We start from the raw sequence: 17,893 nt of genomic DNA, 5'->3' as shown, positions 1-17,893 counted from the left end.
TATTAGTTATAGTTTATGCCTCAAAATGTGCGCGTGAATACAGCCTGACCAAGCTGGAGAACGGTTACTGGAATATCTCGCCAAAACTCCACTCTATGGACCGGGATACAACAGCAGCCACCAACAAACAGTTCGGCTACGGTTCCATGGCTACACTCATCCACCTTTTGCGTTGTGCGTGGCGACCGATCATCGCAAAAGGAAACGGCGGAGATTACTGTGGTAAAATCATCACTATATGCCTCCTGCTGTCGGGCGACGTCCACCCATGCCCAGGCCCTACACCGGGGCCCCTCTTCACTGTGGCTAGCGAGGCTAACGAGGCTAACAATGTGGCTAACAACAACAACAGCCACCGGCAAACGCCGCCAGCTCGGCTCCAGACGCCCCTGCAATCACAACAAGCGGCCACCGAGCTACCTCCACCAGTGTTCCGATGGCTGCTCGGTCTCGACCTGATGACAACAACGGCGACAAGCGGTCCAACGTTACCACCAGCTCCCGAGGCTGTGGCCACCGAGCCTAGAAGTCTCATAAAAGGAGCTAGACCGCTGGACATCGGCCCCGCTATACCACCAACGCCTGGAGCTGTGGCCACCGTGCCTAGAGGCCCCGGGCAGCGGGACACCGGCCCGAGGACATCGCAGGATCCCGAGGCTGACTACACCGAGCCCAGAAGTCTCTTGGAAGGAGCTGGGCCGCTGGACATCGGCCCCGCTATACCACCAACACCTGGGGCTGTGGCCACCGTGCCTAGAGGCCCCGGGCAGCGGGACACCGGCCCGAGGACATCACAGGCTCCCGAGGCTGACTACACCGAGCCCAGAAGTCTCTTGGAAGGAGCTGGGCCGCTGGACATCGGCCCCGCTATACCACCAACACCTGGGGCTGTGGCCACCGTGCCTAGAGGCCCCGGGCAGCGGGACACCGGCCCGGGGACATCGCAGGCTCCTGAGGCTGACTACACCGAGCCCAGAAGTCTCTTGGAAGGAGCTGGGCCGCTGGACATCGGCCCCGCTATACCACCAACACCTGGGGCTGTGGCCGCCGTGCCTAGAGGCCCCAGGAAGCGGGACAGAGGCCCAAGGACATCGCAGGCTCCCGAGGCTGCGGCCGTCGTGCCTAGAAGTCTCATTAAAGGAGCTGGGCCGTCATCTGGGACATCACCATCATCATCATCATCATCATCAGCTGGGGTGGCCACCGTGTCTAGAAGTCTCTGCACCGGAGCTAGGCCGGTGGCCACCAGCAAGAATAATCCAGCTCTGGACAATGACACAACACGGTCCCCCCCTCACCCGCAACCCCCAAAGCCACCTATGGCTAAGGTAAAATACAGAAACCCAGTTTTTAAAAAACACAGAAAATGTAAATTTTTAAAAACACTAAACCAAGCTAAAATTGTGTGGGACCCCCTATGTAAACCCAAAGGTTTGTTCTGTGGCCATCTAAACATCCAAAGTATGGTAAATAAGCACAGTGAACTAGAAAATCTGCTTGTAAACTCTAACATTGACTGTTTAGGACTGACGGAAACATGGTTAAAGCGGTCATCCCCAGATGCCTTAGTGAGCATGCCTGGTTACAAGGTGTTCAGAAGGGACAGAGTAACTAGGAAGGGTGGGGGTCCTTGCTCTATATCAAGAACACCTTACAATGTAAGCAAATTGTATGGCCCACTGAGATCCAGGCCGAATGTGTAGGTGTAGAAATTACACTATCCACAGAGATGAAGTTCACTCTAATTTGCTTATACCGTCAGCCATCAGCTAAAGTAGAAGTATACGACCAGCTAAAGACCATCCTCACAGCGTGTGATTTTAATCAAGAAGTAATACTAATTGGTGATACAAATGTTAACTGGGACGATAAAAAAATAAGAAAAAATCTTAAACTAGTAACAGACCACTATAATTTGACCCAATTAATAGAGCAACCTACAAGAATAACCAGTCACTCAGCAACCAAGATAGATTTACTGTTTTCAAATAAAGTGGAAAGAATCGCTAAAACATTTAACTTCGTGACAGGTCTCTCTGATCACAACATCATATTCTTTTCCAGAAAACTCTCAAAACAGGCGTTCAGCAAAGCTCAGTCCCAGCCTATAGTCAAAACAATCCCAAAACATCTGCAACATAGCCTTGAGGTCGCCCTACAAGGGCTTGAGTGGGATGATTTACACTCATGTGATGATGTTGAGACCGGATGTAATATCCTTCTTTCCAAAATTGGCAGAGTAATGGACACTTTCACCAGAGGTGGTAACCAGAGGAAAGGGAGAAAAATTACTCTACCTTGGGTCGATAAAAAATGTAGAGATCAAATGAAAACCAGAGATTTACTGCTTAAAAAGGCATTAAAATCTGGCCTGACAACGGACAGACAGCTATTCACACATGCTAGAAACAAAGTCACAAATTTCTTAAGGAAGGCTAAAGCTGGATTTTATATCTCCATCATAGAGAGTGCCAGAGGAAATGGAAAAAAAGTTTGAGAATACATAAATAAACTGACAGGGAAATACTATAAGCAGGATAATAACAACTTAGAACTTAAAATAGATAATGTCCTGGTGAAAGATCCCCACACGCTTGCTAGCAACCTAATGCTGTTTTTTCTAAACTCTGTGTATGAAATCACACAATTGTTCAGACCCTCTAAGTTTGTTCCACGCCCTGTTCAAAATGATCTCCCCATTTTTAATTTGGAGGAAGTCACAGAAAACGAGGTGACAAACATTGTCAGATCACTAAAAGCATCCAAAGCTAAAGATGCACATGGGCTTGACACAAACTTTCTTAAAACAAATATTGACTCTCTGGTGGCACCAATCACACATCTGGTAAATCTGTCCATAAGAAAATGCACTGTCCCAACTCAGTGGAAAGTTGCTGTTATAACACCTATATTCAAATCTGGCTCAAAAACGGACATATCAAACTATAGACCCATAAGCATCTTACCTGTTATATCAAAAGTGGCTGAAAAGTGGATTGTAAAGTCTATTGTTAAACATCTAGACAAAGGCTACACCCCTCTGCATCCTATGCAGTTTGGGTTTCGAGCCTTCCACTCCACTGAGTCAGCAAATTGCTTATTCATTGAAAAGTTAAAGTGTGCTTTGAACAAAGCCCCATGCGCAATGGCAGTATTTTTGGATTTCAAGAAAGCATTTGACTCTGTCAGCCATCAGGTCCTCTTGTCCAAACTAACACATTTCAACTTGTCCCCAGAGGCCATCAAATGGTTTACATCATACCTATCAAATAGAGAACAGTGTGTTAGTATAAATGGCATCAAGTCTCCTTATCACACTTGCTCGGTTGGTGTCCCCCAGGGATCAATAGTAGGACCAATTCTGTTTTCTCTGTTTATAAACGATCTACCTGATGTATGTAAAGATGTACATATTCAGATGTACGCAGATGATGCTGTTATACTGACTCATGGAAAGAGCTATGCAGAGGTGTCAACGGTTTTAACTTCTGTTCTGACCAGCGTTCAGGACTGGCTTACAGACTCATGCCTGCTCCTGAATGCAAAAAAGACGGTCTGCATGGCTTTTTCCAAAAGACCAGTTGTGATGGAATCATCAAATGTGTTTCTGGGTGGAGAGGAACTTGAACTTGTGTCAGAGTTCAAGTACCTCGGGGTCATGTTAGACTCAACCCTAACCTTAAAAAAACATGTAAAAAAGGTTACAAACACAATCAAGTTCAACCTTCAGAACTTTAAACAAATCAGACCTTTTTTGGCAGTTAGTGCTGCTAAATCGTATCTCCAATGCATGATCCTATCACACATTGAGTACTGTTTCACAAACTGGTCTTGCACAGGTATAACGACTCTCAAACCCATTGAACAGCTATATAAGAGTGCGCTTAAGGTATTCGATAGGAAACCCCACTCATATCACCATTGTAATATTCTTCAGAGGTACCGTTTTTTGAGTTTCGCTAATTTTAAGGTATTTAAACAGGTCAGTATCATATATAAGACCCTAAATGGTCTATGCCCACCTCCCCTAAAGGAATTCATAAAAAGGAAGCCTGATAGAGGACTCAATACTAGAGCAATCACTAGAGGGGATTGCGAAGTACCGCGGGTAACCGCTTTTGGAAAAAACACCCTTTCAGTGCAGGGATGTTCAATCTGGAATGACCTACCTCTAACAATAAGAGACTGTTTGTCATTTCCATCCTTCAAGTTCAATCTAAAAAAATGGTTAGTTGACAATCAAACCTGTGACCATGTATAGTTCTAAGAGTACAGCTCATGCCATGTACGTATATTTTTTACTATCCTTTTTTAATGTAGGGTACTGTTAGTAATATGTGTTGTTTTGTTGTTGTTTTTTTTCTTGGTTCAGGAAAAATAGTATTTGTATGTATGTTCTTAGGCGCCCTCTCCTAATGTAGGGTTACTGTTTGTTGGTATGTATTGTTTTGTCTTCATGTGGGGACTACGGATGAAATTTAGCATTCTTGCTAATTCCGGCTTATTTACATTGCATTCATGTAGTGTTCATTAATATGCATTGTCCCGTCTAAATAAACAAATAAAAAAATAAAAAAAATAAATGAGACTGATTTGAACATTTTGAAGTGGCATTAGTGCGCATACAAAGTTTGACACTGATTGGTGGAGTTATAGGTCGAAACACAAATCGGCCTGTTATAGCGCCACCATGAGACTGATTTGAACATTTTGAAGTGGCATTTCTTCCTCTGCCTAAAGGGAATGTGTGTGCACAATTTCAACAAAATTGCACAATGTTTTCATGACTTGAGGCATTTTGTTCGAAACAGACCAATCCTGTAAAGTTTGGAGGCCAATCTTAGCCAATCAGGTTGTAATATGTAATATGGGACAGATCCGTCTTGATCACATGACTGTAGAGATACTGTGTACTGATTTGTCTTATTTTTTGATAAAATCCGAAGGAGTCATATAAAAAAATGTGTTTTACATAAGTCGGCCTCCTGATGGCGCTATAAAAGGCTGATGTAAAAAATGCAGGGAAAAGGTTTTCCTTTGGCCTCTAGGGAGTGTGCATACAAAGTTTGACACTAATCGGTGGAGTTATAGGTGAAAACATGAATCGGCCTGTTATAGCGCCACCATGAGGCTGATTTGATTTTTTTTAAGCGGCATTTATTCCTCTGCTTATTGGGAATGTGCATGCACAATTTCACCAAAATCGCACACTGCGTTCAGGATTTGAGGCATTTTATTCAAAACTGACCAATCCTGCAAACTTTGAAAGCCACTTTTAGCCAATCAGGATGGAATATGAAAAATTCGACAGATCCATGTCGATCACATGACTGTAGAGATACTGTGTACTGATTTGCGTGATTTTTGAACAAAATCTGTAGGAGTACTGGCAAAAGTTAGTTTTGCAAAAGTCGGCCTCCTGGTGGCGCTAGAACAGGCCCATGTGAAATATTTGGGGCAGAGGTTCTGAATTGGTATCGAGGGAGTGTGTGTGCACAGTTTGGCAGCGACCGGGCCAACGATGCGGGAGATTAGCTGGTAACGGACGGACGGATGGACGCACGCACGCACGCACGCACGCACGGACGGACGGACGGACGGACGGACGGACGGAGACGAAAACATACTCTCCCCCATGCCTTCGGCTGGTGGAGACAATAAAATAAAAACAACTAAATTAGGACAGAGTTTAAAATATAAAATCTAAGATGTATATTAACAGGCACACAAGGAATAAAAATAAAAACGGGTGGAGAAAAGTTAGGTAGGGAAAGCAAGTCTGAAAAGGTGGGTTTTGAGGGAGGCTTTGAACACGGCAAGGGTGGGGGCTTCTTTTATATGAGTTGGGAGTGGGTTCCAGAGGGTGGGGGCTGCAACTGAGAAGGCCCTGTCACCCCAAGTGCGTTTCTTGGCCTTATGAGTGAACTTCAGAAGGTTCTCATTTACAGACCTGAGGTTGTGGGAGGGAACATGGCGTTGGATAGCTGGGAGTCTGGTTATTGAGGGCCTTGTAAGTGGTGATCAGATTCAAGTTTGTGGGCAAAAAGAAAATACACGGTGATTTGTTGGTTCATCTGCATCTATCTGCACTACAGTACAAAACTAGAAGCAGTGCTCTTCCGAGCACAGGTCTCCACCAGGCCACACAAATTGCCCTGTTATAGCGCCACCATGAGGCTGATTTGAGAAATTTGAAGTGGCATTTCTTCCTCTGCCTAGTGGGAACGTGCACGCCCAATTTCACCAAGATTGCAAGCTGTGTTCATGATTTGAGGCATTTTGTTCAAAACGGAGCAATCCTGCAAACTGGAAGCCAAGTTGTAGCCAATCAGGATGGAATATGGAAAATCGGACATATCCATGATGATCACATGACTTTAGAGATACTGTCTACCGATTTGGGGGCGAAAACATACTCTCCCCCTGCCTTCGGCTGGTGGAGACAACAAAATTAATAGTCAAAAGTACATTTACTCAGTTACTGTCCACCGCGCTGGCTGCAGCTTATCAGCCTTTCCCAAACAGCTCACACATCAGTGCACTCTTTTGTCAACAGCAAACTAATGACAGTGAAGTGACAATTTAAGAACATTTTAGACATGTTTAACCCTGCAAGATCCGAAAATCAGATGGTGTTGTAGGAGTCCTAATCACAGGAAAATGTAATGTTAAAAAATGTATAATGTTTTTGTAAGGTTTTATAGCCATAAATCATAAATCATAAAACATGCTCTAATTTGATTTTTGGGGATATTTTTCACAATAATAACATACTGTATGCACATGTTCTAATCTAGACATTCTAATGATGGCCAAAAAAATATATTACAGGCTTTTTACTTATGTTTTAGTGAGGAATAGCTTCGGTTAAAAAGTGAGATGTTGTTCTTCCAGACGCTGGAATTTCAACTTCTCTGGGAGGTGTGAATGTCAGCCTCTGTGGGGGGTATTTATATGCAAATATCGTGGCCAATGGCATTGTAATACTAAACAATTGGATGTAATGGTGATGTTAATGTGAAAAAAGAACAGGAAAACTAATTATAACATTTAAAAAAAATAAAAAATAAAAATGTTGCCAAAAAGCAACGCTGGGCCTTAAAAAAAAATACATGTGTAATACCTAAAAATATGTATAAATAAAAAGACCATTACTGCATCAAAAGTTATCAACAAGCTATAAACAATTGTCAAACATTGGCCAAATTGAAAAATAATATAGGAAAGAGGAACAAATTGTGAAAATGGCAGATTTATAAGCTCTAAATGCCTTGTGTCCCGAGGCGGTGTGAGCTTGTAGATCTGCTATTTTCACAATATTTATCGGTGGAACAAAGTCAAACTAAATGTAATGCCTCAACTCCTACATCCCAATTGCTTGTCAGGGTGGGGTCCCCAGTTCAAATATGATTATTTTTGGGGGTCACAGCCTGAAAAGGTACACATTTAATTTAAAAAGTAAATTAAAGGATTACACAAAAAGCCAGACATGAGGGCTTGTTTCCAGTTGTATAATAATCAATCACTTTTTGCCTGCCTATTTGTTTGGTAGAAAGTTGTACTTGATCATGAAGTTGATTAAAAAAAGAAATAGTGTTGTTGTAGTTAGCTACTTTTGTCATGTAGCGTGTAGCTTGCTTTGCTACATTTCTCTGTGGGTAGCATTTTACAGTTACAGTTTGGGAGGAAAAAAGCACAGGAAAGTGAGGTCTTCAAACTGCCAACATTATAAAATGATACATTATATAATAATAAACATGATATCAAATATAATATGGATCAATATGGAAAAAAATGATGTACTGGAGTGGGACAGGACAGGACAGGACAGGACAGGACAGGATTTTTTATTTATTTATTTATTTATTATTTACTCTGGCCCAGGATTGGGACAGGACGGGATTTTTTCTGCGGTTGTGGGAAGTGACACTCCGTGTCATCCTCTAGGGCCAAGGAATGGCACAATAAGGCATAGAAACAGAATAGATTTTTGACCATTAATGTGAACTGGAGATAGTTGTTTTGTCCATCATTGATTAGAACGAAAACGTTGGAGTTAGGTGGTTTGATTGACAGTTTGAGGATCCAATGGAGTGAGGAGATTTAATTAGACACTTTGTAATACTTTTCATTGGTTCAATAGGACAGATTCATTAAAGTCATTTTTAAATGGCTGAAAAATAGAGATAGTTGTTTTTTTTTTCTCTACCCAACAGCGACAATATATCGGTTAAATGTCCTGCACATTTATTTTAGGATCCCTGGGTTTGAATGCGTAAATACCACCCAAATATAGCTCCTCTGACAAGTCTCCTCCCCTATTCCCCCTGGCTTGTGAAACCAGACACAATGTTCAACTTGTGCTTGTCCTACGGTAAGATGTGCCTCAGCGTTTGTTTCTTGATTGTTGATCATTCAGCCAATTTGTTCATTGTTGTCCATAATTAATTAGATGTCTTTCTTTTTTCAGAAGGACCTGTGTACAGTACATAGAATCCCCTTGAAATGGAGGCATTCCAGGTAACATCTGAAATCACAGTGTGTGTGTGTGTGTGTGTGTGTGTGTGTGTATGTGTGTGTGTGTGTGCGTGCGTGCGTGCGTGTGTGTGCACGTGTGTGTGTGTGTGTGTGTGTGTGTGTGTGTGTGTGTGTGTGTGCGTGTGTGTGTGTGCGTGTGCGTGTGCGTGTGCGCTGCGTGTACGCGCACATGCATGTGTATTTGTTTGGCTGTGGACCCTCATCTGAAAATGTTTCGTGTTAGGGCCCCCCAGAAGAGAGGATTGCTATGCGGCCCTCAGTCGAGAGTTCAGGTCGCTACGTGGCCCTCACACGTAAAACAAGTACCCAGGACTTTACCGTGTTATCCTTTTTAGCCTAAATAATATCACTGCGTAGATATAATCTGGAATCTGTGTGGAACCTGCTGCATTTTCAATGGGTGCGATTTAAGAAAATGCCCCAGACTAAGGCTGTATCTTTTTAGCCTTAATGACTGACTGTACCACATGCTGTTTACATTTCTGACTAAGGTCCTGCTTATGGTTCTGGCTGCTGTCAGTGCTGTGTTCGATGAGGCCGGTGCTCAGTCCTTCCACGTGGGCAGCTGTCCCCTTCCCCCTGTTCAGCAGAACTTCAACGTCTCCAAGGTACTCCAAAAGTACTCAAACATTTTACTGTAAAGTACCAGTAAGACTCCCAAAACCGGGAGATAAGCAACCGTCAGGTCGCAGCGTGATTTTAGGGCAAAATGTGTAGGAGCAGTGTCCAAAAATGTGGTTGAAAAAATCAGCCTGATGGTGGCGCTATATGGGACATCCATATTGATGAGATGAGTGTAGACATGCTGTGTACCGATTTGCGTGATTTTAGGGCAAAATCTGTAGGAGCAGTATCCAAAAATGTGTTTAAAAAAATCGGCCTGAAGGTGGCGCTATATGGGACAGATCCATGTTGATGACATGAGTGTAGACATACTGTGTAGCGATTTGCGTGATTTTAGGGCAACATCTGTAGGAGTAGTGTCCAAAAATGTGTTTTAAAAAATCGGCCTGAAGGTGGCGCTAAATGGGAGAGATCCATGTTGATGACATGAATGTAGACATACTGTGTAGCGATTTGCGTGATTTTAGGGCAAAATCTGTAGGAGTAGTGTCGAAAAATTTGTTTTAAAAAATCTGCCTGAAGGTGGCGCTAAATGGGAGAGATCCATGTTGATGACATGAGTGTAGAGCAAGTGTGTACCGATTTGCGTGATTTTAGTGCAACAATTGTAGGAGCTGTATCCAAAAATGTGTTTCGCAAGAATCGCCCTCACGGTGGCGCTAGAAGAGGGCCATGTGAGAAATGATGGGAGGTTTTGGTTTGGCAGGCAAGGAGTGTGTGTGCAAAATTTGGCATGGATCGGGGCAACAGTTGCGGAGATATGAGCAGGGCAAAAGTGTGACGTGTGACAGACAGACTGACTGACTGACTGACGGACGGACTCACAGCTGGTCGAGGTTTTGACAGTAACTGCGACCTGACGGTCGCAATCAATAGGCCTACTGCAATTAGCCCTATTCACGGCCCGCCCACTCAGCACATTTCTTAGCAACTTCCTGGTGCTGACGTCAGTTTTGAAGGGGAAACTAAGACAGAAATCTCTGGACTTAAAGCCAACAAATCATTATTTAGAACGGTAAAGTAAATTATAATGCTTTGTGCCTTTTACTATCTTGCGTTCTTGATCATGCTAGCCGTATTTTATACTTTAATATTCGGAAATTGCATTAAATGCGCGATTTCTGTGTTAACTCTAATGGCTTTTAGCAGGGTTATACCCTTCAAAACGTGACTTCAGCACCAGGAAGTTGCTGAGTCGGCGGGCTGTGAATAGACCCCTTTCTGGGCCCGCCCCTTTCCCCCCTCCCCCTGAGCGGCAGCCATGATGGAGTTACTGCTGCAGCAGTGTGTGTCTATGTCTATGTCTATGGAGATGGGACTTTTAATGAAATTAGTCATTACCAGTCCCATCTCCATGATATTTAGATCTAATTCCTTCGCCAGTTCCATCCGCATGATTTGTAGATCTAATTCTATGAGTCCCATCCACATGATTTGTAGGTCTAATACCATCGCCAGTCCCATCCTTATGATTCGTAGATCTAATTCTATCTGTTCCATCTCAATTATGTTTAGGTGTAATTCCATCGCCAGTTCCATCCAAATGATTTTTAAATCTAATTCTATGAGTCCCATCTCCATGATTTGTAGGTCTAATTCCATCGCCAGTCCCATCCTTATGATTTGTAGATCTAATTCTGTCTGTTCCATCTCAATTATGTTTAGGTCTAATTCCATCGCCAGTTCTATCTGCATGATTTGTTGATCTAATTTTATCAGATCCATCCCAATGACTTTTAGATCTAATTTCACCACCAGTTCTATCCTTATGATTTGTAGATCTAATTCCATCAGTCCCATCTCAATTATGTGTAGGTCTAATTCCATCGCCAGTTCCATCCACATGATTTGTTGATCTAATTCTATATAGTTCCATCCTCATGATTTGTAGATCTAATTCCATCGCCAGTCCCATCCTTATGATTTGTAGATCTAATTCTATCAGTCCCATCTCAATTATGTGAAGGTCAAATTCTATAGCTAATTCGATACAGTCCCATCTCCATATTCTTTAGATCTAATTCCCATGATTTGTAGATCTAATTCCATCACCAGTTCCATCCCCATAATGTGTAGGTACAATTCCATCACCAGTTTCGCCAGTTTCATCCGCATGATTTGTAGATCTAATTCTATGAGTCCCATCCACATGATTTGTAGGTCTAATACCATCACCAGTCCCATCCTTATGATTTGTAGATCTAATTCTATTAGTCCCATCTCAATTATGTGTAGGTCTAACTCCATAGCAAGTTCCATCCGCATGATTTGTAGATCTAATTCCATAGGGTCACATCCCCATGATTTGTAGATCTAATTCCATCACCAGTTCCATCCCCATAAAGTGTAGGTCTAATTCCATCACCAGTTCCATCTGCATGATTTGTAGATCTAATTCTATCTGTCCCATCCCCATCATGTGTAGGTCTAATTCCATCACCAGTTCCATCTGCATGATTTGTAGATCTAATTCTATGAATCCCATCCCCATGATTTGTTGGTCTAATTCCATCGCCAGTCCCATCCTTATGATTTGTAGATCTAATTCCATCACCAGTCCCATCCCTATCATTTGTATGTCTAATTCTATTGCTAGTTCCATCCACATGATTTGTAGATCTAATTCATGTGCCGAATCTGAAGCCGGTGGGACGAACGTTTCTCGAGATAAGTGGATTACATACATACATACATACTCACAGAGATTTGTCACATTTATTGTAAGCAGATGAATTATGTGGATGGGACTGTATCGAATTAGACCTACAAATCATGGGGATGGAACTGGTGATGGAATTAGATCTAAACATAATTGAGATGTGACTGATAGAATTAGATCTACAAATCATGCGGATGAAACTGGCGATAGAATTGGACCTACACATCATGGGGATGGGACTGGTGATGGAATTAGATCTACAAATCATGACGATGGAACTATATAGAATTAGATCTACAAATCATGCGGATAGAACTGGCGATGGAATTAGACCTAAACATAATTGAGATGGAACAGATAGAATTAGATCTACAAATCATAAGGATGGGACTGGCGATGGAATTAGACCTACAAATCATGGAGATGGGACTCATAGAATTAGATTTACAAATCATTTGGATGGAACTGGCGATGGAATTACACCTAAACATAATTGAGATGGAACAGATAGAATTAGATCTACGAATCATAAGGATGGGACTGGCGATGGTATTAGACCTACAAATCATGTGGGTGGGACTCATAGAATTAGATCTACAAATCATGCGGATGAAACTGACGAAACTGGCGATGGAATTGTACCTACACATTATGGGGATGGAACTGGTGATGGAATTAGATCTACAAATCATGGGAATTAATATGGAGATGGGACTGTATCGAATTAGACTTACAAATCATGGGGATGGAACTGGCTATAGAATTTGACCTTCACATAATTGAGATGGGACTGATAGAATTAGATCTACAAATCATAAGGATGGGACTGGCGATGGAATTAGATCTACAAATCATGAGGATGGAACTATATAGAATTAGATCAACCAATCATGTGGATGGAACTGGCGATGGAATTAGACCTACACATAATTGAGATGGGACTGATGGAATTAGATCTACAAATCATAAGGATAGAACTGGTGGTGAAATTAGATCTAAAAATCATTGGGATGGATCTGATAAAATTAGATCAACAAATCATGCGGATAGAACTGGCGATGGAATTAGACCTAAACATAATTGAGATGGAACAGACAGAATTAGATCTACAAATCATAAGGATGGGACTGGCGATGGAATTAGACCTACAAATCATGGAGATGGGACTCATAGAATTAGATTTACAAATCATTTGGATGGAACTGGCGATGGAATTACACCTAAACATAATTGAGATGGAACAGATAGAATTAGATCTACGAATCATAAGGATGGGACTGGCGATGGTATTAGACCTACAAATCATGTGGATGGGACTCATAGAATTAGATCTACAAATCATGCGGATGGAACTGGCGAAGGAATTAGATCTAAATATCATGGAGATGGGACTGGTAATGACTAATTTCATTAAAAGTCCCATCTCCATAGACATAGACATAGACACACACTGCTGCAGCAGTAACTCCATCATGGCTGCCGCTCAGGGGGAGGGGGGAAAGGGGCGGGCCCAGAAAGGGGTCTATAGGGATAATATAGAAATACTCTGTATTACTAAAAGTAAAAGTCCGGAATTAAAACATTTAATTGAGTAAAAGTACAAAAGCATTTGCAACAAAATGTATTTAAAGTACCAAAAGTAAAACAGCTAGCGTTTGGGCGTTATCTGGCTATTGATCTCTGGCAGGGAATGAGTAAACTTGACCTTTCACCACTCTGTACTTCTGTCTTCTCCTCTTTACTCTCGACACCATACCTCAGTACATGGGTACCTGGTACGAGATAGAGAAGCTGCCCGCTGTGTTTGAGAGAGGAACATGTCAGCAGGCCACCTACACTCTCCTCAGTGATGGCACGGTCAGCGTCCACAACGCAGAGCTGCTGTAAACCTTACTCATTTTTTTTTAACTCTCTGCCTGTCTGACGTGTCTGTCTCTCTGTCTGTTTGTTTCTCTCTCTCTCTACTCTCTCTCTTACCTGCAGTGTTAATTTTGACAGACAATTTTTATGTAGTTTTATTCATCGTCTTATTTCATATTTTAGTCACCATATTTTCTCAAATGTTTTATTTTTAGTCTATAAGTGGGGTTAGTCGACTAAAATCTATTTTGACAGGCCTTGATGATGGTGTCGTAATACCTGATTTGTAGACCGGTTACCAAAAATAGCGGATCTGCAAGCTTTTAGTCGACTAAATTAACGCTGCTTTACTGTACTTCCATCAATATTTAATAGGTGTCTCTTTTTTTATCTCTCATTCACCACAATGCATGGCTACCCATCCCCCCTCCCCTGCCCCCCTGACAGTTCCAGTGGTCAGGTGAATTCCATTGAGGGAGTGGCAAACGTTGAAAACACTTCCCAACCAGCTATTCTGGCTGTCAGCTTCTTCAGAGGTAATGCTGCCACCTAGTGTTTAACTGATATACATACACAGTCATGGGTGTTCTTGTTACAGTCAAAGAAAAACTAACACATCCTCCGTTGTTTGGTGCAGAGCTGAAACTGCCAAAGCAGTATTAGGAACAAAAAAGGTAGCTCGGAACTCACTTGTAGTAGCTCCAATCTTTATTCATGACAACAAACATTCGACCGTCAAAACGTTTATTCATACATGGAGATCCCTGATGTCATCAAGCCCATAATCTAATACAAGGGATGTACTATACAGTACATGGATCTCTATATATGGGTACCGGGTGTCTCCATATGGGTAACTGGTCCAATATACAAAACTGGCCAGATGGCCAAGAATTGGCGCGACCTCGCCCTGTACACCCACTTAAACCAGACAGCTAAACAACTTCTCAAGTGCATTTTGGCAGACACAATGAAAGTGGAAGTTGCTGAATGAACTTTAGGCCACATTCTCATAATATAATTCGGTTTAATTGTGCGAATGGGAGGGGTGAAGTTGCCACATTCTTGCATATTTAATTGATACGTTTGCGCTCACACACATTGTCATCCGAAACAAGGAATCACTGAGTCCACGTCTGTCCACGGGACATACAGTTTACAGTTTACAGTTTAGGCATTTAGCAGACGCTTTTAATCCAAAGCGACTTACAATCAGCAGATAACATCACAATAATAAACAAGATAATATGTCAGTACATCATCAACAATATAACAAATGCAAAAGGATATCTATCTAGAAAAACACCATATAATCAAAGTTCTAAAAAACATAAAAAACAAAACAAATGCTAACTAGCTTCATGTATTCATTGATTTTTCTGTAGTGCTAAGGGTTTAGGTGGAGTCTGAAAAGGTGAGTCTTCAGTCCACGGCGAAAGCTAGCGAGTGAGTCTGTTGTTCTAAGTGCGACAGGGAGTTTATTCCACAACTTGGGGGCCAGGAGGGCAAACTGTCTCGGATAAGTGGATTTTTGCCCTGGAGTTTTTAGCGAGGGTTCTGTCAGCATCCCTGTGTTGGCTGATCTAAGTGACCGGGTGGGGGTGTAGGGGTTGATCAGCTTCTGGAGGTATGGAGGAGCCATACCTTTGGCTGCTTTGAAGGTCAGCATCAGTGTTTTGTATTCAGTGCGGGCCGCAACCGGGAGCCAGTGGAGGCTGCGGAGAAGGGGAGAGACATGTGAGAACTTAGGCTGGTTGAAGACCAGTCGTGCCGCGGCATTTTGGATCAGTTGGAGAGGTTTAAGTGCACATGCCGGGAGACCAGTGAGGAGAGAGTTACAATAGTCAAGCTTTGATATGACAGATGTCTGAATGAGGAGCTGGGCTGCCTCCTGGGTGAGGAAGGGTCTGATTTTACGGATGTTATAGAGTGTGAACCTACATGACCGGGTGACTGATGCAATGTATGACATGTATCCAAGCTGCATAATGCCTCCTCCATCTCCCTGTGTTAAATAATTCTTCAAGTTCAACTCACAATGTAACCGCAGGACCCCCGCAAATATTTATCTGCGGTGGACGGTCGTAAACGGGCGATCAAAAAATAAAACCATGCGGCGGCGGGAGGGACTCGCAAAATCTAGCAGCAATAAACCAGACAGCAAATAGGCCTACTTTAGCAAGATATGAATATCTACGAAGAGGACAACGTCAACGTCTCTCTCTCTCTCTCTCTCTCTCGCTCTCTCTCTCTCTCTCTGCCCCTCGTCTTGCCCTCCGCTGGCTCCTTCTCTGCGCTCCGCGGCGCGCGTAAAGCGTCTCCATTTGGACATGATTGCACAGAGAGCAAGAGCGCGAGCGAGGGCGAGAGACCCACACATCGGCCTATATATTATATTATATGATATACAAGTGACTCCAGTGGCACTTGCCTTTCATCTAACTGAGAGCAACTCCTCACAAATAATACACTGTGTGCGATCGAGGGAGCGGTGATCAGAAATGATATCAATGAGGGGAGGAGGCGGCCAGAATGGTCAGAAATCTAATGAGAGCAGACGGTCTGGAGGGGGATTTAACCTTTTATAAATAACTATATGGATTTAACCCGCACATGGCTCTATATATTGCCTGTATTTGAGACGGATGGATTCACACCAACAGGGAAGCGTTTGCGGTAGCGCATCGAAACCACCGTTTTTTTGTGGATTTGCATTCGTTTCTTTTATTCGAAAAAGAATACGGATGCGTCTTCACACATGCCCAACCGTTGTGTATTTTCCAACAATACGTTATAGGATTTGTTTTAATCGTAATAAAACGTGCCTGTGTGAATGCCGCCTTAGATTCAAGGAAACCACTCTGGTTATCTGGTTCCTGGCAGCGACCATATGGTCCATTTCCACTGTTATAGTAGGCCTAATCTAAGGCCTACAATATATGAATCAATATTAAAATAACAAAAAACAATGTAACGTGCAGAGAAACATATTTCACCTCTTTTACACCTGTAAAACCTGTGACATGACAACAAAGTTGATTCTAGGGTTTTTAAAGACAGATTTGTTGATTTGTTTTCTTGGTAGCTTTTAATACTGTTTGACCGTGTAGTTACCCTGGCCCTCACGGCATACCTTTGATATGCCACACATATTGATGTTTCATGTTGCTGTTCTGTCAGGTTTGGTTCATTTTGTTTTGCTTCTTTCTTTTTCCGTTTACATTTATTGCCTGTCTGTATTTTAATATGTTCTGAGCTTCACTTTGGTTCGACCTTGGTCGTTGGAAATGTGCTATATAAATAAAATATTGATAAGTCAATAAATGGTTCAGTTTTACAAACTATGTTTTTTGTCCAGGTGTTCCAGACTCTCCCTACTGGGTGCTGTCCACAGACTACCTGACCTCTGCTCTGGTCTACTCCTGCTCTGACTACCTGAGGCTTTTCCACATCGACTTTGCCTGGATCTTGGCCCGCACCCGGGCGCTTCCTGATGACATCATTAGGCAGCAACGGGACATGCTGGCTGCGGCCGGCATCCACACGGACCGTCTCACTGTCTCCAACCAGACTGGATGTGACGCCCTGGCCTGACGCACACTTGGCTGCTAGAACAGTCTTCAAAGTGTTGTCAGGTCAAGGCCTTAGCTGAGAGACAGAAATGAAACGGGGCCCCCCCACTACATATTGTATAGATGAGAGAGAGATGAAACAGCCGCCCCCCCCCCCCCCCCCCCCCCCCCCCACTACATATTGTACATGAGACAGAGATGAAGCAGGGTCCCCCCTCTACATATTGCATAGATCAATAGTTCTCAACCTTTTCAAGCCGCGACCCCCGAAATGATCATATTTTAACTGGGGACTGGGGACTCCCCAGTAGATCAGCTATTTTCACAATTTCCACCTCTAATATTTGACAACTTGGCCAATGTTGAATTTGTCAATTTAGGGGTATTAAAAAGTCCTTAAATTGTTTAGAAATGTGCAGATACCCTCTATACACTTTGTGATGGTTTGTTTTACTGTTGTGTGAGAAAACAATGTTGCACATTAAGTTAATCATCTGGGGACCCCGCAAATTTATTTGGGGACCCCCCTGGGTGTCCCGACCCACAGGTTGAGAATCAATGGTATAGATGAGAGAGAGATATGAAACAAGGACCCCCCACTACATATTGTATAGATGAGAGAGAGATGAAACAGGGACCC

At 42.7% G+C, this 17,893-nt stretch overlaps 1 protein-coding gene across 1 annotated transcript; it reads left to right on the top strand.

The window, feature by feature from the left end:
• Positions 1-9,038: 9,038 nt before the first annotated feature.
• LOC308290303 (apolipoprotein D-like) lies at positions 9,039-17,275 on the top strand (the record flags this gene model as incomplete). The annotated part of the gene is made up of 4 exons (XM_080732088.1): positions 9,039-9,146; positions 13,583-13,704; positions 14,129-14,217; positions 17,040-17,275. The coding sequence occupies 4 exons, from the start codon at positions 9,039-9,041 to the stop codon at positions 17,273-17,275; spliced, it is 555 nt and encodes a 184-aa protein (XP_080588214.1).
• Between the last annotated feature and the right edge of the window lie 618 nt (positions 17,276-17,893).

This window comes from Nannobrachium achirus, assembly GCF_963921795.1.
Source record: "Nannobrachium achirus genome assembly, chromosome: 8".
In the NCBI taxonomy this organism is placed as follows: Eukaryota; Metazoa; Chordata; class Actinopteri; order Myctophiformes; family Myctophidae; genus Nannobrachium; species Nannobrachium achirus.
This window is presented reverse-complemented; position numbering and strand designations above follow the sequence as displayed.